The sequence below is a fragment of the Diorhabda carinulata genome, chromosome 7, assembly GCF_026250575.1.
Source record: "Diorhabda carinulata isolate Delta chromosome 7, icDioCari1.1, whole genome shotgun sequence".
In the NCBI taxonomy this organism is placed as follows: domain Eukaryota; kingdom Metazoa; phylum Arthropoda; class Insecta; order Coleoptera; family Chrysomelidae; genus Diorhabda; species Diorhabda carinulata.
Genome location: NC_079466.1, coordinates 13,847,842 through 13,872,938, shown reverse-complemented (window position 1 = coordinate 13,872,938; position 25,097 = coordinate 13,847,842). Strand labels below are relative to the sequence as shown.

Sequence of the window (25,097 nt, the reverse complement as noted above, 5' to 3'; positions counted from 1 at the left end):
TAACTGTGATATTCAATGTCCTGTATTGTTTTTTTGTACTAGTCATTAATTAATAATCAATTAATAAAAATTTTGTGTTAATTGAATAATTCTTAAGATATTTAAACATTATTTTTATACAATATAACTTGCCACTTAAAGAAAACTTATACTACATCACTTGAATGTCAGTACCGTGTCATGTCCATTCCTAGAATTTACCGATAAATTATTAATTTTTTTTGTCGTAACAAATGATTTAAACTAATTACCTTATAAATTCTAATGTTTATGATCAAACTGAGGAAAATTGATGCACTTGTTGTTTAATATCTTAAGTTACCATGTCAGTACCGTGTCATGTCCATTCCTAGAATTTACCGATAAATTATTAATTTTTTTTTTGTCGTAACAAATGATTTAAACTAATTACCTTATAAATTCTAATGTTTATGATCAAACTGAGGAAAATTGATGCACTTGTTGTTTAATATCTTAAGTTACCATGTCAGTACCGTGGATAAATGAGTCAGTACCGTGGAACTCAAAATCCGACATTTGTGTCTTGCTCGTGATACTTTGAAGTTGTAGTAAATTCCTCTTAGAGTTTTATTTTTACAGTAAAATAGATGAATAATATGCATAAAAAAGTTAGAAAAGTTAAATTTTAAAATCTTGAAATTTTGAATACAAAAAATCACAGTTAGAACGGAATCACCCTTATACTGGAAGATCATGTTGATGTTGAAACTGTTGCTGGTGAGGTGGTCCATAGTTCCCTTAATCGAGTTGTTGATACCGTTGATTTTGGATCTGTTGATGTTGTTGTGAAAACTGCGTTTATTGTTGATGAGAATAAAAATTCACAGTTGCAGATAGATACTCCAATTCTAATAGAACTACGTGGATATGTATATTTAATTAAATCATAAAGTTATGGATCTTTATTTGATGATAAAATCTTGGACAATTAATCGATTGATTTACCAAATAGTTATCTGGGTCTTAAAAATATTACAGTCGCAAAAATCGAATCAAAGAGTTGCGGATTTTCGTTCGAAAATACAATTTAAATTTCTTAGCTACGATAAATCCGCAGACTTACACGCGTACTCCGACTTTTGGATTTCACCGACATTTGTCTGAACTCTCTAGTTTAATTTTATGGAAGTTTGTATCGTGTAGACACACCATAACCGGTAGTTCGTTTGGCAGAATCTGTTGGACTTGTCTGTGATGATAAGGATGTAGTTGTTGATCTTTAAGGATCTTCCAAGTACTTGAAGAACACGCATTTGTTTGTCTAACTAAATTCGAAATCATATTTTCTTTTTTAATGGCTGTTGTTCTCGGTCTACAAGAACCTATTTTTGGTCTCACATTCCCAGTTTTTCGGCAACGTCGTTCAATGGATCTAAATGTATTTTTAATTGGTAAGTTTATTTCAATAAACTTCTCTACGTAACGCTTAACAGCTGCACTAGAGTTTTCTAAACACAATTTGAGTACATTTTGATTAACAATATCTAATTTAACAAATAACAAGGCTTCAGGAATGTAATAATTCTTGACGCGACGTCATAACTTTATCTTGAATATAGTTGGCGTTACGAAATTTTTTTACTGAGGATACCCCAAATGCGTATAATAGTCCAGTGATCACAGCTCCTGGCCCACGAAAACTAGTTATGTCGCTTACTTTTTGTTTAAATTTTCAAAATTCCGAAATTTTGCAAATACCTCGATATCTATGCCAAATTTCGGAAAAAGTAGAGGAATAAAAAATGTAGTCTAAGAAATTTTCTACAAAAAAAGTTTGTTGTAATTTTTCTCTAAGAGCTGTCATTTCTTTGTAAAATGCACTCAAACTTCGGGGTCGCATCTTACTAAAAAGTTTTCGCACCACGTAGAGTCTGAGGGAAATTACGTCCCCGACTGAAGAAGAAACTGCTGTATCTCCTCGGAAACTCAACATTTTGGGACGAAAGAAAATGCATTTTACTCGTTAGAGTCTGTACTTTTCAACTGCATCTGCGAAAAATTCAGACTTGTGAAATTTTCCTGTAAAACGGGATTGGTGTTTGCTGGTTGCCTGGGTGAACTTAAAACACATTTGTCTGTGACTCTGCTACACCCAGCAGCGAACCTTTGCTTGAGGTCGTCAATTAGACGATTAAAATGAGATCAATTATACCTTTGAACTCACTCTGTGATAGGAAAAAAAACTACTTTTACTAATATTAGATTTTTTCATAGTTGACACGTTTGGTTACTTTTTTATAAGTTGTTGACGCCATTTTCGCAAAATATCGAGAAAACTAAAGCATACATTTTATAGCTGAGTTGTCGAGCTTCAATTTCCTCTCCAAATAATTTCGTAAAACCTTCGGTTTCCCATCAAAAATTTGAAAACTCGCCAAGAGCTCCAAAACGACATTTTTGTCCTAAATCTTACGTGATGGTAAATCGGATGAACATAGAAAAAGAAACTTCTTTCTACTGGGGGAATTTCTTCAATACGTCTTCAGCCGAAGATTCAACGGGTGTAGAGGGCGCTGTCGGAGCAAAACAAACAGACGGCAAAAACATTTTATTAGTGCACGTGTAAAGTTTTAACGTTAATTGTATGAAAATTCTAAAAAAAATAGTGGAAATATCAGAAAAAGAACCTAATGGAAGTGCTTCAAGGTAAAAAAATAATTTTGTTTCTTTTTTAGTACGTAAAGTATAGTAAATGTGAAATGTTGAGGTGTTATTATTGTTTTAATCGCGATTTTCTTCGATAAATCTGATAATGACTTTCTTGACGAGTTTGATGTAAATATTCATAGCAAGTGTAGCCCAAGTTCTCAAGGTTTTACTATAAAATGTGGTTAGGACAACAGTTTAGTTAGATTCCTGCTGACTTGGGGGAAAAAGAATTTTCTGACAGAGAGACCAGTCCTGCAGGAGAAGACAGTGAAGACACCCTGACGAGCACGGAATTCCTCTTAAAAGAAATGCTCGAGAGTGATGACTAGACTGCGTTTTCAAGGATTATACCTGTCCCACACTTAAGTTTAGTACTTGCAACAATCAAGATTTTAAATGAGGATTTCTGGTATTTTAGAGTTTTTTGTAGGTTAGAAAAAATCATATTTGAGCTTTTTCGAAGCGGAATTTCCTGCTCGGCATTTTTTTCAGAAATTTACCTCTAAATTTCAAGTCTTTTTTGAGTTATCCGTAAAAAATGCACCGTTGAAAAAATCCAGTAACACGAAATTCGCTTTTTGTAAGAGTAATTTTGAGATTAGGAAAAAATCACAGAGAATCTTTTTTGTAGAAAATTTTTTGAACTACATTTTTTATATGTTCTCTTTTTTCGAAATTCTGCATAGATTCCGAGTTATTTGCAAAATTTTAGTTTTTGTTCTAATTAGGCTCACTGGACTAAAACGGTTAAAGCGTGTGCTGTTCAGTCCACTCGACCAACACCCTCTCAAATACATACGAACACAAATTAGACATGATTCATTGCAGTTTACTTTTACTTTTGGATATATATGTTCGAGCTCGGAGGCATCGTTGTAATATGTCTGGGTATAAAAAAAACGGAAAACAAATAATCAAGGGAGTTTAGATAACGTCCGTTTTCCGAAAAGGCCTTACCGATTAGATTTACGCTTTGATATTTTGATTCCATTAATTAAGGATAAACTAAAAGTCGTGTTTTAAAGTAAAATATAGGGTGTATCGCATAAGAAATTTATTAGAAACCGAAAATATAAAGATTGGGGATATTATACGCAGTTCCATTCTTGAGGATTCATAGGGTATTGAAATAGAGTTCAAAATTTTGTAAATCGAAAAAATTAATTTCCTTGTAACCCTTTAACTCAAAAATGCCAAAACTTTATCATATAAAAATACAGTACAGCCTTTTTTATTAAAAAAAAACACCACCATTGACGTCGTTCAATCTGTAAAATTCTTAAGGCTTGTTGTGGACAATTCCTCCTGTTTTGCGCTGAAATCAGTTTCCAAAGAACTGAATTTATCCACCTCTAACAGTCTATTATGCCCTTATTGAGTTGTATCTCAGATTTGCCCTTAAGACTACAAAAGGGAGCTATTAGATATTTACTCGGATCAAACATCAGGACTCGCTGCAGGGATTTCTTTAAAAGGTTGAAAATTTTGACTCTTCCTTCCTTATTCATCTTTGAATCCGTTTTCCTCATTCGTAAGTATGGTTCTACAATCTACAGAAAGATCGTTGCACGACTATCTACTTTTCTAAATCCTGTTCTCTAAATTTTTAATGGTTCACATGAACCCGAAATTTCTAAAAACCCCATAGAAAAATAAACAAAACGAATCCCCAGTGCTAGAACTCAACGTCCCCTAAGTCCAACCCATCTAGCAAACAAGAGCTCAATAGTTTACAATGCAAAAAATGCACAATCACTTGCCAATTGCAATCAAATCGATAACATCTTTTTCCTTCTTTTTTAATATTTTGAATATTGTTAAATTTAATGGTTTTTTATGGGTGCACTGCAGCTCGTGACGATTTCAGGTAAACGAAAAGGTAGTCCGAGTACATAATACAACTAGTGACGGATTCATTAATAGTACTACCTGGAATTTATTACCTAATCCATTTTGTAGAGTTGGAGAATCCAAAAATTATAACCTAAAATTTCTAAATTCAATATAAAATAGAGAAATGGACTCATGAAATTTGCGTTGAGTGCTCGATGTACCAGAAATATGTCATTTTCTCACAAAAAACTGCTTTTGAAACTAGACGATTGTTTAAAATCGTCAAAGTACTAAGAATATTTTCCAAATTCAAATCGTTCGATATTTTTTTTCTGATTTATGTCGAACATGATTTTTTTCATCATCTACTGCTTTTGTTTGTTGGACAATTAAACTCGTAGGCGCTAAAAACGTATTGTTAAATTATGTAGATTCCACAAAAGGTTACATCGTGAATCTGATGAATAATTTAAAATTCAAAACGGAGTGGAGAGCGGGAAAATATAGCGGTCTGTAATTTTTGGATATATTAATCAATGAAGGTAAGCACGCCCCATTTTTTCAGACGACAATTATTTTTCTAATTTCGTCGTTAAATAATTCATAATTGGAAAAAAATGGATTCCAGGAATCAAATATAGTTCATTTGAATATTTTACGTTGACTTTTGAATAACAAGCTATTTAATTGGACGATAATAACGAAGAATTGAAAATAAGCAGCAGAATTTTACATAGAAAGGATCTTAAATACAAAATCGATATAAATATAAAACTCTGGATATTTTTATTTGAAATTTATGAAGAAATAACCGATGCTGGTATAAAATATTGAATATTATTAATTAGTGAACATTAACTGAATTGAAAATTACATTTAAAAAAAAACTTAAACTGAGGGCTTTCGTTTCTTGTAACGTTTCACAAAAATTGAGTCTAATCAGTATAAGATCTTGTTTGTCAAAGCTAAATAAGTATCGGTACTAAGCTATTTAAGGCTTTAGTATGGAACAAACAACAATTTGATTATCATGGATTGCGATTCTGGGACTCAAACTGTTGTTTGTGTCATATTAGTGCTCTGAATTGAGTTTGCTATGAAAAACTGTCATTCATTGATATTTATGACGTTGAGTCAATAACAATTTGTTAAATTTGTTGTTTTTAATCAAAATGTACTCAAATTTTGAATACACTGACATTGCACAATAATTTACTTTACGGCTTCAATGAATATTTTGTTTAAAAAAGGTCAAGCATTGAATTATCACTTAATTGCACTCTTTCCCAAGTTATCTGAGATTATTGGAAGATTTGTTAAAAAAACATTTTTTTTAACTACCTATCAATTTGGATTTTTAAGTCACAAAGGCACAAATGATTCTCCTTTCAAAGTAAAGTCCACCCTTCGTATTTTGGGCACTAGGTACCCCAACATATTTATTTCCATTATGTAAAAGAATGAATTTCTGGCTACGTTTTGAGCTCTCAATTAATATAATAATATATTTATCAACAAGCTTTTATGTACTGAACAAGGTTATACCGTTTCCTTCGAAAAAATAAGGCCTTTATTCTTTTTATCTTTCATTATAGAAACAATTTTTTTTCTTTAATCTTGATTCCGAAGCTTCTTTAAATTTAAATCTCTTACATTTAACTCATTTTGACTCAATTGATATAGCTTCAAAATCATCATTTTTTTGAAGAGCTTGGTCTTCCGAAGTCTTGTTGTAAGAGTTTAGATACAACCAGTACTTTGTAATTTACTACTAGGTCGATTTCCAGCGTTTAAACCGTTTGCGTTAACGACAGTCTCCAAGATGATTTCCTATATTCAAAACGCAATTTGAAATTCAAAGCTTTTATCTAAGATCATCCGAAACGTCTTCAGAGTTCAGATATATTCTTAGGTACTGGATAGTAAGGTTATTAAACACAACTAGTACTTGGTAATTTACTACTAGCTCGATTTCTAGCGTTTAAACCGTTTGCGTTAACGACAGTCTCCAAGATGATTTTCTATATTCAAAACGCAATTTGAAATTCAAAGCTTTTATCTAAGATCATCCGAAACGTCTTCAGAGTTCAGATATATTCTTAGGTACTGGATAGTAAGGTTATTAAACACAACTAGTACTTGGTAATTTACTACTAGGTCGATTTCCAGCGTTTAAACCGTTTGCGTTAACGACAGTCTCCAAGATGATTTCCTATATTCAAAACGCAATTTGAAATTCAAAGCTTTTATCTAAGATCATCCGAAACGTCTTCAGAGTTCAGATATATTCTTAGGTACTGGATAGTAAGGTTATTAAACACAACTAGTACTTAATAATTTACTACTAGGTCGATTTCCAGCGTTTAAACCGTTTGCGTTCACGACAGTCTCCAAGATGATTTCCTATATTCAAAACGCAATTTGAAATTCAAAGCTTTTATCTAAGAGCATCCGAAAATACTTAAACTCTAGATAATATAATTTTTCTATAAATTTTGAATAGAAATTTTCCTCATATATACCAAAAATTATCTGTATTGTTTAAATAACTTCTCTTCAAATTAATTAAATCGCAAAAACTTCAGTTTTAGTACCTTGAAATTCGCGGTTCTAAATGTAGTTCAAAATTTGAGTTGTAGTACTGATTTCTGCCGCTAGGTCCTGTCTAGCGCAACTCCAGTTCAGTGCCGCACGGGCCGTTGACCTGCCACGTTCTGTTCGTCACTAGTGATCGTTTTCTAGTGCTGCTTAAACTGTTTTAATGTTGAAAACTGCTTACAAAGATGATTCTATGGGGAAAACTCTGGTGTATGAGTGGTTTTCTTGATTTAAAAATGGCGACATGTCGATTGATGACAAACCTCGCTCTGGACGTCCATCAACTGCCCGAATCGATGAAAATGTTGAAATAACTCGAGAGTTTGTGCACACAAATCGTCGACAGATAATTGATCAACTGTCTGAAATCAGTAGAATATCTTGGAGCTCGGTTCAGTCAACAGGTGACTGGTTCTTGCATCATGACAACGCACCTGCACATTCAGCCATCACTGTTAGCCAGTTCTGGGTTAAAAATAACATGATTCCGCTACCCCACGCACCTTATTCGCCTGAACTGGCTCCGTGCGACTTTTTCTTGTTTCCACGCATGAAAAGGGGCATAAAAGAACGAGACAGGAGCTTGCAGCCATCTCTAAAGATAAGTTCAAACAATGTTTCGTTTAGTGGAAGCACCGCTGGGACAAATGTATTACTTGTAATGGAGAGTATTTTGAAGGGGATGAGGTTGTTTTGTAAATATATAGCATTTAAAAAATAATTCCGGTTATTTTTGGGTACCCCCTCGTATAACGTATTCTTATGATCTAGAAACAGAATGAGTTCAAGAATGCATACAATTCCAAAGCTACGTCTGAAAGAATTTCAATGAAGAATCAAGAAAAGTTAGACCCGCTTACACATTTATGAGTTCTATTAGATCTAATGAACAAAATTTCATACGACGATTTAATTAATGATTTTTAGATTTTAAGACTTGGAAAAATGCATCTGGGGGCTCGCCAAATCGAGCAAAAAAAGCTGTATCACCTTTCAGCAGTTCAAAACATTTTCGACCCCCTATAACTTTGTTATGGATTACATTCGAAGCTTGTATTTATAGTAACTAAGCAAACATTGTATAAACAGGGTATATTTAAAATTTCTCTCAATTTGAATTAGTAGTTTAAGAATTATAACTAGTTAAAGATCTTAATTTCGTCACTCATTAACTAACCAATCATTAAAACTCTAAGGCTTTTCTAGTAGACTAGTAACTTCAAACTTTGAATACTATTAGTGTTTAGTGTCGAAAAAACTAAAATATTTTGCAATTTCACTTCAGTTTTATACATACACCAATTGCTAAAACAACTTTATAATCTCATATGCAATGAATGATTAAATGTTAACGTATCCATCGGTATAGTACAAAATTGAAACGGAAAAAACAAAAAAAATTTGGAAAATATACATTACATTCAATAAATAACATGTTTAGGAGCTTGGTAGGGTCAAAACTAAATACGAAATTATTAATAAAGTTAATTTTTTTCATATGTATAGCATATGCTATAACTGTACACAAAAGTCAAGGCCTAAGTCCCAATAAAGCGCTGAAGGATATCGGTTCTGCAGTATTCACATTCGATTTGAGCTCGAGTGGCACTTTCCAGAGCTACATGTCTCTAATTAATATGGACTTTGGAAGTATTGAAGCGTAGGAATCCTCAATTTGTGAATACAAATTAAGAAGCGTTTACTGTTCAGACACAACCTAAATTGTAACATCAAAGCCTCCGAGAAAAACCCATAGAGACCAGGAGCCTTAACATAAATTAGTTATTAGTATTTAAAAAGTAGAGGGTACTGCAAAGGGAAAAAATGACGTCTATCTACAAAAAGAAATGAAATGGTATCAAAAACAAAAACCAAGTCTCGCAACGCAATTTTTCTACCGTTGTGAGATCCATGTAATACCAAGTTGGTTGATTTATTCAGTCCATACTTAAGGGACCTTCTGCCTTAACTTAACTGCCTAACTATACTGAATAAATCAATCAACTTGGTATTACATAGATCTAACAACTGTTTTGTTTTTTATGTTTTTATTATCATGTAGTACATGATTTTAATTTTCTTCGTTCGAAATTGTCTTTTAACAATCCCTCCTCCTCCATGGTTCTCAAATAACAAAGTTTAATTAATAAACACTATAATTTAAATAATTTGAAACTGTTTTACAACAAACCCATGCTAATTAATCGACAATTATCGTGCTATTTCTTCTTTTCGATTTGCCTTTTGTCTAACGACATGTAACCAGGATCTGTGGTCCTGCTTCATGCCCTTCAAAATGGGAATAGGAAACTTCAAAGGTAGCAGATAAAGACTTTTCACGTCCTGTGGTGTATCCTGGACATTTCACAGAGGAGGAAGGTTTTTTCTTTTTTTTACTGTAAGTAATAAAATCGTTAAGCCATTTCGCATTAGATATTTGACTAAAACCTTCACTTACTTCAACCCTGGAACCAAAAGCAACCAACAGATATTAATAGGAACGTGTGGTTCAAGTCACAGTGAGGATTTTCCTTGGCATTTATTTTATATAGATGTTGAGGAATGCCTAAATGTGTTGATCTCATTCTATTTATAATTGATAATGACTTTCCTTGGTAATTTAGCATTGTTAAGCCATGGAATTTTTCTAGGTGTATTTTGTATAGAGAAGAAATTTCTTCTTTTGGTTTTGCTCTTATTTCAGAAGTCAAAAGATAAATATCTTACAGACGACAAATCTGTATAATCGCTATTAATCATAAGTGTTGGTTATCATCAACAAAATTCAAGTCAAAAGATAAAAAATTACATTTTCTAAACTATGTTTATTTATATAAAATATTTACCTGTTTCCCACAGATCTAACACTGTGTCCTCTTCTAAATTCATGTTCTTTATATTTGTATCTACCAATTTCTTCTCGACAATCAGTTTCGTAACCTTCACAAAAAGGTCCTCTGTGTATATTGATGATTTCTGGACTTTGTACTCTCAATATTCGATGAGTTTCCTTGGGTCGAGTGATATATTTTCCTGTTTTTCTATCCAAACTGTAATTGAGATTTTCCATTTTTGGTAACGACGAAAAAGAACGGTTTAAACCTATAGTTTGGGAATGACTTCTGCCCCATTGGTCCGCCAAGCGTGTTTTTTGATATATTGGAGTGATGCAATTACATAGTTCTATATCTTCACTGGTTTGAGCTAGAAATCGTTCAGAGTTTCGTTCAGGACTGTATCTGAAACAAAAAACGAATAATGAGTAATGGAAACATTTTTTTGAGACTATACGAGATTCAACTCTTCCCCTCGAGTATAGGAAAAGTTTTCCAAGGCATGAGAAAGTTGTTGTGATCTTCGATGGGACTTTGTACTCAGCATGGTTTCATCTAGTCTATAAAATGGGGGTCCCAGAAGTACCTGGCTCCACAAACGCGTTTCATCGATGGGTATGGAAGAGTCCTCCTCATTTTTTTGAAGCATTGCCAAGCTTTCTATGGAAACATCTTCCATTATGAGCAAACCCATCTTTTGCACAGTTTTCTCATGTTATAATTTCCAATGTCTATTATGTGTGCTAGCTCGCGCACCTTCTGTCGACCATCATCCAATACTGATTTGTAGATTTTCTTTAACGTTTTTGGATTCGTCACCTCATTTGGTCAACCACTGCGATGATGACCAGATCGCAAGTTATGCGATCTCTTCTACGCAATATTTCACATTTGATGACGAAGAAGCAGCCTCGCCCAAAGTAGAATTATAGTTCAGCTTCTATATTGGTTGGGCAATTTTTTCCATATTTACAAATTCACTGAAAATATTGAACGAGATGGCGTCTTCAAATTTGAAACATTTGTTGAATACCCAGATTGTGTTCTTTCTGATAAAACAGGTATTTATCAAGCGACTACCGTCATCTCTAGGTCTGACCAGATACAACACTACCTGGTACCATCTTTGTACATCTACGATTTGCTCTATTGTTTTAAAAAATTATATTCTACAGACATCATCAGCTCTAAATGCTTCTTGTGGTACTAATATTTTATAAGGTCAACCTAGTTTCCTAATACGTTGAAAAATAATTGATTGTAAAGAAGAAATTCATTATGGGCTCGATGTTTGGTCTGCATTAATGATCGGTTATTTTGTATCTACCTGTATCTTAGAGCTAGGGGATAGATACCAAATGAGTACAAGCAAAACTTTCATAAAAGATGAAGCTTTAAGGGTTGTGGTGTTTCTTGTTGATTCTTAAAGTCTTCTATCTCTCATTTATAGAAAAGTTGTGATGAAAATGTATAGAGAATAAACACTTTTCTAATTTAAGGTGAAATTATTTGATACAATAACAAATAGCATTGAAAATATGGATTTGTAAGTTATAACCTAACCTAACCTAACCAAATCTTAACCAAACCAAACCTAACCTAACTTAATCTAACCTAACCAAATTGTATTTTTGATGGAAAAATAAGTACCTTCTTATATCGTGAACTGGGTCCACACCGCCATACGTATTCCTCAATAGCAAATCTGAACTTTTATTGATATTTTGGCAGTGTCCTTCTTGATAATTATTCCTTTCGGAATTTCTGTTTTCGACATCGACAGGAGAAGTTGGTAGAATTGTTATTCCTATGTTTTGATAATCTTTTAGTTCGTTATCGTTTGTTGTTACTTGTGTGAATTTCGATTTTTGTGTCTTCATATCTGCGAACAAAATTTTATTTATAAAAATTGTAATAAACGGATTAATTGAATAATCGAAAAATATAAAAATAAATGAAGAGTTCTTATACAAACATTAAATATTCACACATATAGCGAGAACATTAAATCGTAGTTTACAGAAAATTCTAGCGAACTGTGTTTACCATGAATTCCTGTATGGGTTCATCTTTTAAATTTTCTCTTATGTGCGAATTTTTAAGTCTATCATTTCTAGTTACCCCTTTTCTAAAGTATTCCATCTCTGCATGTCCAATTTTATTTTTTTCTTTCTCAGTCAATACCCAAGATTCACAACCATATCTCAGAATTAGCTTGTACTTGCTTTAAACACTTTCATGTTTGTTTTTTTGGATATTCCTTGCTCAATGCGTAATATCTAAGTATTGGAATGTACTAACTTCTTCTATAAACTCCTCCCAAGTCCTGATTCCAATTTTTTATTTCAAATATGCCACTGCCATAGCTTTGGTTTTCTTTTTGTTTATTTTCATGCAGTTTTCGATGAATATTTGGTACCAGTTGATTGAATTTCCTTGTAGATGTTTCTGGGCTCCTGCTTTTATCATTATATCATCTGCAAAAGCGCATTTCGACATATTAATGCGCTTCAGTGATCAGAAATCAGAAATCAGATCAGAAGGATTGTTACAACGATGTCTCTATGCAAACCAATAGAATGTGGAGTGCCTCAAGGTTCGGTACTAGGTCTTTTTTTGTTCCATCTGTATATAAATGACAGCATTGGTAGAATATATCTTTTTGCCGACGATACTAGCTTCCTTTGGAGCAATCAAGATCTCACGGCACTTCAAATCACCATATCTAGAGACCTAATCACCCTTAAATCATGGTACGATTGTAATTTATGTCTCAATGTTTCTAAATTCAAAGTTTTATCATATAAAAATACATTGCTGTCTTCTGCTTTGCTCTGAGATCAGTTTTCAAAGAACTAAGCTTATCCACCTCTATAACAGTTTTTATAACTTTATTGAGGTGCATCTCCAATAAGCCCTTTCGTTCTGGGGTACGCGTGTGACTGAATTAGAGCGAAATTTCAAACTACTAAAGAGAGCTATTAGATATTTACTCTGAACATTAAGGCTCAATGCAGGGAATTCTTTGAAAATTCCTTTTTTATTTGTCTTTCAAACCGTTTGCTTTATTCGTAAGCACGCTTCTCCAGTTTTAGAAAGATCAGTGCCCAGGAACGTGTAGCACGACCTTCATCTACCTATTCCACGTGCAGAATTGCCTACTTCACAGAAGTTCGATCCTTTTTTATAATAAGAATCTTCAAGCTATTCAAAATAGCAATTAACTGCCGAAATCACCGTTTCATTATTGGAAAATATTTTACCACCGAGCTATTTTTGCAAGTTTTGGGACACAAAATAATCCGAGGGGGTTAAATATGGCGGAGGTAGCAACACAAACATTTTGGTACTTTTCAAGCAACTACCGCCATCTCTAGGTCAGGCCTGGTATTTCTATTTTTAATAATAAATACCGTTTTACAGTCTACAGTTGGCAAAAGGTTAAAAAAGCTTCATTAAACTGGACATGTGAAAAATATTGAAAAACCAGGTAGAAATGTTGAATTTACTGATGAAAAAATGATGTAGTAATTTATTTTGAGAGTTTTGCATAAAGGAAAATACAAGTTCAGTTGGTTCAGGTGTTCAATGAAGATGATCCTGATAAAAAGTAATAATTCTGCGAATTGATCATGGACAGAATGAACGGAGATCTGCAATTAATAAACAAAATAGTTTTTTCTGATGAAGCGACGATTCATTCGAACGGAACGGTTAACTGAAACAGAACTGTAGATACTGGAACAGAAAAAATCCTCACTGGATGTGTGAGGTTTATCTAGATTTTTTAATTAACTTCTTACAAAGACTTTTTCCTGATGTTAATCATCCGAATGAGATAGATCGATCTATTTAGAACTTATTTAAACGAGGTTTTTCCCAATAGGTGGATTGGAAGACGTGATATGATTGAATGGCCTGCTAGATCCACCGATTTGACTGCTCTCGATTACTTCTTATGGGGTTATTCAAAATTTAAAGTATATTTCAATAGACCAGACAATATTACTGATTTACAAGCTAGAATAACGGAAGAAATTAACAAAATAAGGTTTTTTGGCTCTAGAAAATCGAAAGGTATTCCAATTTCGATGAATTTTTTTTTCAATTTCCGTTTTTACAGGATTTACGAAAAAATTTATGGGAATAAAAAACATGAGAACTTATATTGGTTTCAGGGCTTAAAATGTTCATGAAAATGCACTCATTCACGTATAATTGTTGATAACTTTTTTCCAAATAATCAAAAGAGGTTGTTATACTTTTTTTCAAAATCTACATAAAGAAAAAGATTAAAAATAACAACAATTTCTATTAAATTGACCTTTTCTCATTGTTTGTCCTTTTTTTATCAAGTAATCAAGTTATTTGAACTAAAATAATCTTAAAATCACTTATTGTAATCAATTGTACAATATTAGTAGTTAATTTTGAAAAACTGAGAATTTTCACCAATAAAAAAATGGTATCTTACTAAGATACTAAGATTAACTGTTGTAGATAAAAAATTAATAACAAAACATTTTTTTCCCAAAATGCTCGGTTTTTTCTGTAAATTAACAAAAAAAATATATGAACTGCGTTTGATTTTTTTGTAAAAAAGTTATAAACGATTATATGTGGAGAAGATCACATTTAAAGTCATAAAACTATATGAAACCTACCAAGTGAGATATTTCCCATGTTTTGTTCCCAAAAATATGCCGTAAAAACAAAGATTTAAAAAAAAATTCATTGAAATCGGATGATTTTTCGATTTTCTAGATCCAAAAAACGGGGGGACCGCGAAAGTATAAAATTACCCAAAATAACACCTTAAGTTATACAAAATGTTGTACAAGAATTCCAAAATCGCCTCAGTTATTATCAAGAAGTGAATAGTCATTTGGAACTGATTGATTTTCTCAGTTATGATTGCATCAAATTTACAAAACTTCATATTTCACTATTTCAACAAACTATCCTTTCCAACAAAATAACTTTAAATTTGAGGAACTTTTCTGTTGATTCGTTTTAATTTTTGAGAAAAAATTACATTCTCCACCCATTGTTCCATATTTTCTTAAAAGTAAGAGGCTTAAGTGGTATTGACTCAAATTAATGCAAACGGCGTAGCTAATGCCATCTATCGAAAATGTTTCGAACTTTCGTATACATAGAAAAATTAAAAACCCTATAAATTAATAACTATCTATTATCACATACTTAACAACGAGATAACATTCTTTGAATTTGAAAAACTTTTGTGTTAAGATTCGATTTAATTTTTGAGAAAAAAATTAAAATCCCCTCCCTCTCTAATTAAAGAGTTACTGATATTTACTTGAGAGTAAGAGGTTTCAGTGGTGTTAACTTTAGTATTAATGCAAACGGCGTAGCTAACGCCATCTATGGAAAATGTTCCAAACAAAGGACTAAAATCCCTTTCCAATAAGTTTCATTACGACTAAAAATTTTCTAGGAGATGCTTATTATTTAAAGGAGGTGCTGGAGGCGGATAATATTTATTATGGACATATGGACACATCGCATTGTATGTACAAAAAGCATATTTTGTCTTATCGATCGATTTAAAAAAAAAGTTTCCAAATTTATGATTTTAACATGATATCTACACCATGACATCGGCAAAACGTTGAAATATGGTTCGAATAATATGACAATCATAATAAATCTGCGGCGTATATATCACGGTAGGAGCTTCGAGGAAAAAGTTTGTAATTTCGCTAAATGATGATAAATGTAGTATGTTAACAGTCGCAGCTCGTAGTGCGAAAAGGATAACCACACCACGGAATTGAACAGAATAGAGGCGAAAGCGGAAACTTGAGGTTTCGATACAACTACAAGTGCGAAATTCACATATAACGTAAATGAGAATTAAGCTCAATGAGAATAGTTACATTGTACGCAATGCTCGAGCTCCCGAGGGTTACGGATTAAATTCTAACTCTAAATGATTTATACGTTTTTTCCCTCTTTTTTTTCCAATCTGTTCAACTGTTGAACACGTAAAATGCTTGATTTCGCATTATAACACGTCAAAAATTACTCACTGAATTCAAATTGACGCTTCATAAAAATTTTAAGCTAATGAAACAACAAAATTTAAACAACCCCGCGATTCAAATTTAATCAATTCCCTGATAATGAATACTTAAGTACGCGAGAGATTGAATATACGGGGTCCGTTTTTTTTTCAACCTCCGATCGCTCCGTGCAGACGTGTAGGCGACTACGGAGCTCTCGCTCTACATACTCCGCAATTTTTGACATTCAGGCGTCAGTCGGCGTTGTGCTACAGCCACGTAAACATGTCCGTCATTATAGATGCGTGAATTGCAAAGTGTGATTCGTTTTCAATAAGCTGGAGGCCATAGTGATGCAGAAATCTATCGGATAATAAGTCGTGTGTATGGAGAAAACTTCATGAGTGATGGTGTTTCAGATAACCTGGTTGAACGAGTTGACAAAACAGTTAAAGAAAACCGCAGATTCACCATTACTGTTTTGTATGAGGAATTTCCAGAAGTTTCAAGGTCTATTTATTGGCGACAACTTTCTTTGAAGAGGATATTGAAAATCTTGTCCACAGATATGACAAATCTCGTCGGTGATTATTTCGAAAAGTACCAATCTTTTGGTAATAAAGTTATTGTTGTAAACGGCCCTCGTATATTGGATTGGAACATGGAAGTCTTCACCAACTGAATTATGTGCGTTTTCGTAGTGGGATTGTGGCAAAATTAAACACCAAAGTGTACTAATTCTAATATATTTTCAAACTTTCGAATACTTATAGTCTGGGAATAAATATAATGGGCATGGACATGGAAATTGGTTCCCGTACAAGGCTGCTAACCAGAATAAATCGCAGTGCCTGCGACATATAGTTCGAAGATCAATGAAACGATTAATCATAGAAGGAAAAGTAGAAGGCAAACGCCCAAGAGGCAGATCTCCAACTAGATGTGTAGACCAAACAAAACCCTCAATAAATATGAGACTGCATCATGTCGAGAGGATTGCACTGAATAGGCAAGGAAGGAAACAACTGCTCCCTCGGAGGATAATGGAAAGATCCAAAGATTGATGAAATCTATGCGTTTTTAGATAGGCAATTCTGAAGAAATGCTTCATGGTTACATGGAAAGAAGTGTTATTTGTTTGATTACGAAAAAACTTTGTTATTTTGGTGTAAGAGTGAAAACCGTTAGTACGTCCAAACGTGAGTAATTACAGGTCGTTTCATATCATCACAAATATTACTTATCTATCTATAATTTCATATTACAATTTAATGAGGTTATACAGTATAAAAACAGTTGCTGAAATCGAACCGGTCCAAATTCGACAACCACATTTCTCTTATAAAAATTTTTACTACTGACAAAAATGGTGATTAATGTTTGAATGAATGTTGTTGTGTGTATGGGGTTACAAAGGCGACTATTAAGAAACATGCTGATGAAAAAAACTCCGTTTGCGATAATATTAAAGCATTTGGTAGACCAACGATATCTTCTACGGATCTGGAAAGATTTTCTAGCACATCCTTCAGGTTGAGGAATGCTATTTTGGTTTAGCAATGAAGGATTTTGTAGAAAAATATGCCTTATCACATTGTTTTAATATAGATAAAAAAATTGCTGGTAAAAAATGGTTTCGCTCGTTCGGAAACCCGAAGCAACCTCAATGGCGAAAGCCAGAGGCTTTAATAGAGCAATTGTTAACCATATTTTCGATATTTTAGAACGAATTTTTGATAAGCATAAATATACAACCGAAAATTTATTTAACGTTGACGAATTTGGGTTTACTATTGTGCAAAGATGTCTACCAAAAAACGTTGACCTTAAAATTGGAGCACCTCCCGCCAGTATTGAAACGACCCAACCAATGAATGTTTACAGCCTTTGGATATAGCATTTTTTGGTCCTTCACAGACTTATTTTACATAAGTTCACAAATCGTTACTTCGTTTATATAAAGAAGATGAAATATATCAAACGAAAATGTCAAAATTACTTAATGAGCCATATGACAGAGCTACCACTGTGGGAATTGCAGAAAGTGTGTTCCGTGCTTTCGGAATTTAACCAGTAAATGGATTCACACATGACCAATTTGCACCAGCTGATGTTTTGCCACCTGCAACCTCGGCTACAACTTCCAGCAGTAATGATGATGAAGATAGAAGTGACAACGAGTATAAACGATTTAGGAGAGTTTTTGAAGAAAAATTGAAATCCAGATGGTCCTTCGTCTTCTCGTAGAGCGCCAGTAGCTAAGAAAGCAGTGGAAATAACAAACAGCATTTACAAATCACAGTTAGACAGAAATAAGTTCACCAAACTTGGTTTTGTGCATGAAAGAAGATAATGTGTGTTGGTGAAAAAAAAATGGCTTGGAAGCAAGTCCATCAGCAACGGAATTTTTCAATGATACTACTTAAATATTCATTTTAATATCCTTGATTAAATTTACTAATAGATCTAAAGTTTGTCGGTTATTTATGCTTAAAAGGAGTGTGAGTTTTAGAGTTAGGGAGTAGTTTTGCTTAGAAGAATTATCATCGCAGGTACAATTTGATGAATGTATAATACCCAGCTTGGCAAGATGGGCGGTATATCTCCCTTGACCAGTCTTTATTCTAAGTATACTTTCTGAGTAAAATTTCGAAATTGCGTATTTGAAAATATAGTTCGGAAGTGAGGGTAAAGTAGCATAAATTTGAAAATAGGTTATTTAAGGATCGTGAGGCAGTATTCCAACGTTTCCGCCAGGATACGTACATTTTATCTTTTATTTAATTGATCACATCTCTTCCTGTATATACGTTATAAAAAACTCCATTTAGTACTAAATGTTTTGCTAATCGATCAGCTGTTTCATTACCACGTATTCCAATAAATCGTTTAACCCAAATGAATCTCATATTCAAATTTAATAACATAGTTTTGATGTCACATAAAATGAGATAAGTTTCTTTTATGGCTGATCTAGAGTCAGATAAAATCACACCCTCATCTTTTTTATTTGACTTCAACTAGGAAGAAAAACCCTGTAAGATACTGCACATTCAACTCCAAATTTCGTCTTAGATCCATCAGTATATATTATGGTGTTGTCAGCAAATTCTGCTAGTATGGATTTCAACAGGATTGAGTTAATGCGGCTAGATTCCGTGTAATTAGGGATTTGTGGACTTATATATCGATAAAGTTTGTATATATTATTGAATTCATAGGTTTGAATGAAGGCTTCTGCAAATGGAGGTGTGATTTTAATCCTCCAATATCGATTTATGAGGTTTTCTATGGATGTACTACATAAATTGTTTATCGTGTGTACCCTGAGGGTTTTAAGTTTAATTAAATATTTATGGTGTTGATTTCACTGCACCTAGATAAATTCTAAGGCATTTATATTGCATAGGATCTATTTGCTGTAAATTTGTATTACTAATCGATCCATAAAAACAACATCCATAATCTAACATAAACCATGTAAAACATAATAGCAATAGAAGGAGCTGCGCCCCATCGGCGGTTTGTAACGCATTTTAGGAGACTATACCCTTTTTGACATTTATTTATCAAACACCTTATATGTTTAGACCACAGTAATTCACTATCTAGTATGATACCAAAGTATTTATATTCGTTTAGTAGACAATATTGGCTCATGCAGAGTTGGGCTCTCCGATGTGAGAAGTCTACGTCTGGTGAAAAACATAATTGAGCATTTTTCAGTTGAGAAAGTCTTCAGTCCACTTTACCACAGATTGCATCATATTTTCCAAGATATTGAGATCTTATTGTTTTTAAAAAGCTTTTAAGTAAATCGATTAAATAATAGAAGACTCAATACTTAAACTCTGAGCAGTCCTTTCACTAAAACCAACGTCTACTATTTTGTTTATAAGTAAATTAATATCCACGCAATCATAAGCAACTTTCGTATCTAGGAATAAGCAGACAAGATATTTGTTTTTTGAAAATGTGATTTATATATCGTTTACTAAGTTAGTGATCGCATCCAATGCGCCATTCCAACCTTGTTTTGGTACTTACCTTTCACCCACCAAACATTTGGCTTATGAGACTTTTGGTATTGGTTGTTTTTTCATTGTTGATTTTTTGTTTGATAGTTTCTTAACAAACTCCCAAATTTTCCCAGCATTCCTGTTGTTTTTGTTGAAATAATAGTTTGCTTCTAGCTAGCTTATTTTTTCATAAAAGTTTGCAATGGTTTTGTACATTTGATAAGCGTTTTTCGGCTTATTTATAGTTTGAGCACAATCATTGTCACACCAAAGGGGGACCAAAGCTTGATAGTTTTTTAACAAACTCCCAAATTTTCCCAGCATTCCTGTTGTTTTTTTTGAATAATAGTTTGCTTCTAGCTAGCTTATTTTTTCATAAAAGTTTGCAATGGTTTTGTACATTTGATAAGCGTTTTTCGGCTTATTTATAGTTTGAGCACAATCATTGTCACACCAAAGGGGGACCAAAGCTTGATAGTTTTTTAACAAACTCCCAAATTTTCCCAGCATTCCTGTTGTTTTTTTTTGAATAATAGTTTGCTTCTAGCTAACTTATTTTTTCATAAAAGTTTGCAATGGTTTTGTATATTTGATAAGCGTTTTTCGGCTTATTTATAGTTTGAGCACAATCATTGTCACACCAAAGGGGGACCAAAGCTTGATAGTTTTTTAACAAACTCCCAAATTTTCCCAGCATTCCTGTTGTTTTTTTTGAATAATAGTTTGCTTCTAGCTAGCTTATTTTTTCATAAAAGTTTGCAATGGTTTTGTATATTTGATAAGCGTTTTTCGGCTTATTTATAGTTTGAGCACAATCATTGTCACACCAAAGGGGGACCAAAGCTTGATAGTTTTTTAACAAACTCCCAAATTTTCCCAGCATTCCTGTTGTTTTTTTTGAATAATAGTTTGCTTCTAGCTAGCTTATTTTTTCATAAAAGTTTGCAATGGTTTTGTATATTTGATAAGCGTTTTTCGGCTTATTTATAGTTTGAGCACAATCATTGTCACACCAAAGGGGGACCAAAGCTTGATAGTTTTTTAACAAACTCCCAAATTTTCCCAGCATTCCTGTTGTTTTTTTTGAATAATAGTTTGCTTCTAGCTAGCTTATTTTTTCATAAAAGTTTGCAATGGTTTTGTATATTTGATAAGCGTTTTTCGGCTTATTTATAGTTTGAGCACAATCATTGTCACACCAAAGGGGGACCAAAGCTTGATAGTTTTTTAACAAACTCCCAAATTTTCCCAGCATTCCTGTTGTTTTTTTTGAATAATAGTTTGCTTCTAGCTAGCTTATTTTTTCATAAAAGTTTGCAATGGTTTTGTATATTTGATAAGCGTTTTTCGGCTTATTTATAGTTTGAGCACAATCATTGTCACACCAAAGGGGGACCAAAGCTTGATAGTTTTTTAACAAACTCCCAAATTTTCCCAGCATTCCTGTTGTTTTTTTTGAATAATAGTTTGCTTCTAGCTAGCTTATTTTTTCATAAAAGTTTGCAATGGTTTTGTATATTTGATAAGCGTTTTTCGGCTTATTTATAGTTTGAGCACAATCATTGTCACACCAAAGGGGGACCAAAGCTTGATAGTTTTTTAACAAACTCCCAAATTTTCCCAGCATTCCTGTTGTTTTTTTTGAATAATAGTTTGCTTCTAGCTAGCTTATTTTTTCATAAAAGTTTGCAATGGTTTTGTATATTTGATAAGCGTTTTTCGGCTTATTTATAGTTTGAGCACAATCATTGTCACACCAAAGGGGGACCAAAGCTTGATAGTTTTTTAACAAACTCCCAAATTTTCCCAGCATTCCTGTTGTTTTTTTTGAATAATAGTTTGCTTCTAGCTAGCTTATTTTTTCATAAAAGTTTGCAATGGTTTTGTATATTTGATAAGCGTTTTTCGGCTTATTTATAGTTTGAGCACAATCATTGTCACACCAAAGGGGGACCAAAGCTTGATAGTTTTTTAACAAACTCCCAAATTTTCCCAGCATTCCTGTTGTTTTTGTTGGAATAATAGTTTGCTTCTAGCTAGTTTATTTTTTCATAAAAGTTTGCAATGGTTTTGTATATTTGATAAGCGTTTTTCGGCTTATTTATAGTTTGAGCACAATCATTGTCACACCAAAGGGGGACCAAAGCTTGATAGTTTTTTAACAAACTCCCAAATTTTCCCAGCATTCCTGTTGTTTTTGTTGGAATAATAGTTTGCTTCTAGCTAGCTTATTTTTCCATAAAAGTTTGCAATTGTTTTGTACATTTGATAAGCGTTTTTCGGCTTATTTATCGTTTGAGCACAATCATTGTCCCACCAAAGGGGGACCAAAGCTTGATAGATTCTTAACAAACTCCCAAATTTTCACAGCATTCCTGTTGTTTTTTTTTGAATAATAGTTTGCTTCTAGCTAGCTTATTTTTTCATAAAAGTTTGCAATGGTTTTGTACATTTGATAAGCGTTTTCCGGCTTATTTATAGTTTGAGCACAATCATTGTCACACCAAAGGGGGACCAAAGCTTGATAGTTTTTTAACAAACTCCCAAATTTTCCCAGCATTCCTGTTGTTTTTGTTTAAATAACGGTTTGCTTCTAGCTAGCTTCTTTTCCATAAAAGTTTGCAATTGTTTTGTACATTTGATAAGCGTTTTTCGGCTTATTTATCGTTTGAGCACAATCATTGTCCCACCAAAGGGGGACCAAAGCTTGATAGATTCTTAACAAACTCCCAAATTTTCACAGCATTCCTGTTGTTTTTGTTTGAATAATTGTTTGCTTCTAGCTAGCATATTTTTCCATAAAAGTTTGCAATGGTTTTGTACATTTGATAAGTGTTTTTCGGCTTATTTATAGTTTGAGAACAATCATTGCGCCACCAAAGGGATGATACAATACCGCACTTGGATTCATACTAAGTGTGCTGGAGTTAGTGCTGAAGTTAAGAGGTTCTATTGTTGTAATTGTCGTTAAGAAATCTAATGGTCTAATTTAAGCAGCTAGCGGTTCAAATGAGGGAACCCGTTTTCTGTATTGGATCGATGACAAGATTTGTTTGAATTGATTTTAATTTTATTAGGCCATCTTCATCTATGCATATTCTTCGAGCAGTTCCGTCATTAACATTATTTTTCATTCAAACAGTTTTAATATTATTTTCTTTTCCTGATTTATACAATTGTCCTTTGGAATACGAAGTTTAATAACGTAACTCCCTTGGTAAATAACGATATAACTTCCATCATAATGAACTCGGGAGCGGAAGAAGGAGAAAAGTAAAACTTTAACCAACAGTATTAGTAGCGAGAGGTACAATGTCTCCATCTTGCGGCATTTTTGCCATTTATCAGTCTTAAGAGAAAAACAAAGTTTTGATGGGGTGTTTTTCCCTCGAGCTATTTACATATGAAGTAAAATAAGAAGAAAATGTTTATCAGCAGGCAAGCATAACGCCACCTTCCTTTTTGCGTGCCTCTCTCTCTCCCTCTTTTTCTGTCCTTCCGGCTTATAGTTTTAAGATGTTGAAAGATATTTTCCTCGGGAAAACTGTTTCTCAAGTTATTTCGTGAAAACGATTCCAGAAGCGGCGCGCTTAGAAATTTTCAATTTGCCTCATAGTTTTTCATACGTGGATAAATGTAAGCGATAATTGCCTTTCTTACAAAGATTATTCGAGATGCAAAAATTGATTTGAAATTAATTTAGTTACAGCTATCATATAACAAAGAACTGTGTGTCAATTTGTAATGAAAATTCAATCTAATATATAAAATATATAAAAATGTGTTTGTAATTGAACGAAACGTATTATATACATATCGGGTAGGTTTGAGAATCGAACATCTATTTTTCATCCCCCTAGATGTTGAGGAAAGTCCACCGCTAAAATTTTTTATTTTTTTAGATAATATTTCTCAAATTTTCAACCCTCTACGATCAAGCCCTATTTTTTATTTGTTAATTATAAACTTTTTTGGCAAGATTTTTATTTTTATTTCACCAAGAATTAAAATAATTTAAATTACCCTCAATTTTTTTTCTCATCGTTAATTTGTCATTAATTTTCAGAACAATAATTATTTATTAATAACTGAAAAGTCACTTTTTACTCTCGTGTAAATAAGCACGTATTGTGAGCCGTTATCGTACCTGTACATATTGTACTTGACATTTTTTAAAAATAGTTTTAAATCAAAATAGAAACGTGTACGTATATTAAGTCAATTTTTTTCACAAATAAGTATTTTAACTTGATTTACTTTTACGTTGCATATAGAGTCAGTATTGACAGCAAGACCTGCAAAATAGAAGAGAAAGATATTTTTCATCGCCTTAAATGTTACAGGTAGTCCACCCCTAATTTTTTTAAATTCTTTAGATAAAATTCTTTGTTTCTATTTATTTTATAAATTTTTTTGGCAAGATTTTTATTTCTCCTCTGTCATGACTTTTTCATATTATATTACTCTTAATTTTTCACCCTTCTACTTTCGACCCCTATTTTTCTATCGCGCTTTTACTTTTTTTATTTCGACCACAGATCCCCAATAGGATTGCAAGATAATAATTATAGTACGTAACTCTTATTCATAATTTTGTACGTCCTATTTTCATTTTTCTGTGCAACTTTCATGCTAATTCCACTCTCATCGTTAACTTATCATTAAGTTCGAGAAAAATATTTATTTATTAATAACTGAAAAGACAGTTTTCACTCTCATGTGAATAAACCATGTTGTGAGCTCCCGTTAACAAAAGCCATTATCGTACCTGTACATATTGTACTTAACTTTTTTTTTAAATACTTTTAAATCAAAACAGAAACGTGTACGTGTGTTATTATCGTGAAAGGTGAGTCAAATAATAAACAAACGAATACAATATTAATGCTAGCAATACCTACAATATATAAGAGCACGAAAATCAGACGAACAAAACAATATAGATGTGCACGAGATGAATTAAATCAACAAAAATAATCAGAACGAAAAGAAACGCGAAGAGGAATTGACCAGCAATGCCAAGATTTTGCACTGCCTGATGTAGAATATGGGGTTCATTTTAAAGTGGTTATTGGGCAACTATATGTAGCATATTCTTGCCCAATTGGTAGTAA

The 25,097-nt window shown here is 32.8% G+C and overlaps 2 protein-coding genes across 2 annotated transcripts in view; one reads left to right on the top strand and one right to left on the bottom strand.

Moving 5' to 3' along the window:
* LOC130896821 (uncharacterized) overlaps positions 1 to 25,097 on the bottom strand; it is a 193,308-nt gene that overhangs the window by 116,266 nt on the left and 51,945 nt on the right. Inside the window, exons 2-3 of the mRNA XM_057805150.1 lie at positions 11,586 to 11,817; positions 9,948 to 10,340 (exon numbers count right to left, since the gene is read on the bottom strand). Of these exons, the coding sequence (XP_057661133.1) occupies positions 9,948 to 10,340; positions 11,586 to 11,815 (623 nt within the window). The 5' untranslated portion in view covers positions 11,816 to 11,817. The remainder of the gene's footprint in view (positions 1 to 9,947; positions 10,341 to 11,585; positions 11,818 to 25,097) is intronic.
* The window catches only part of LOC130896823 (scoloptoxin SSD14), a 92,403-nt gene that overhangs the window by 37,654 nt on the left and 29,652 nt on the right, over positions 1 to 25,097 (top strand). The gene's annotated exons all lie outside the window — the stretch shown is intronic.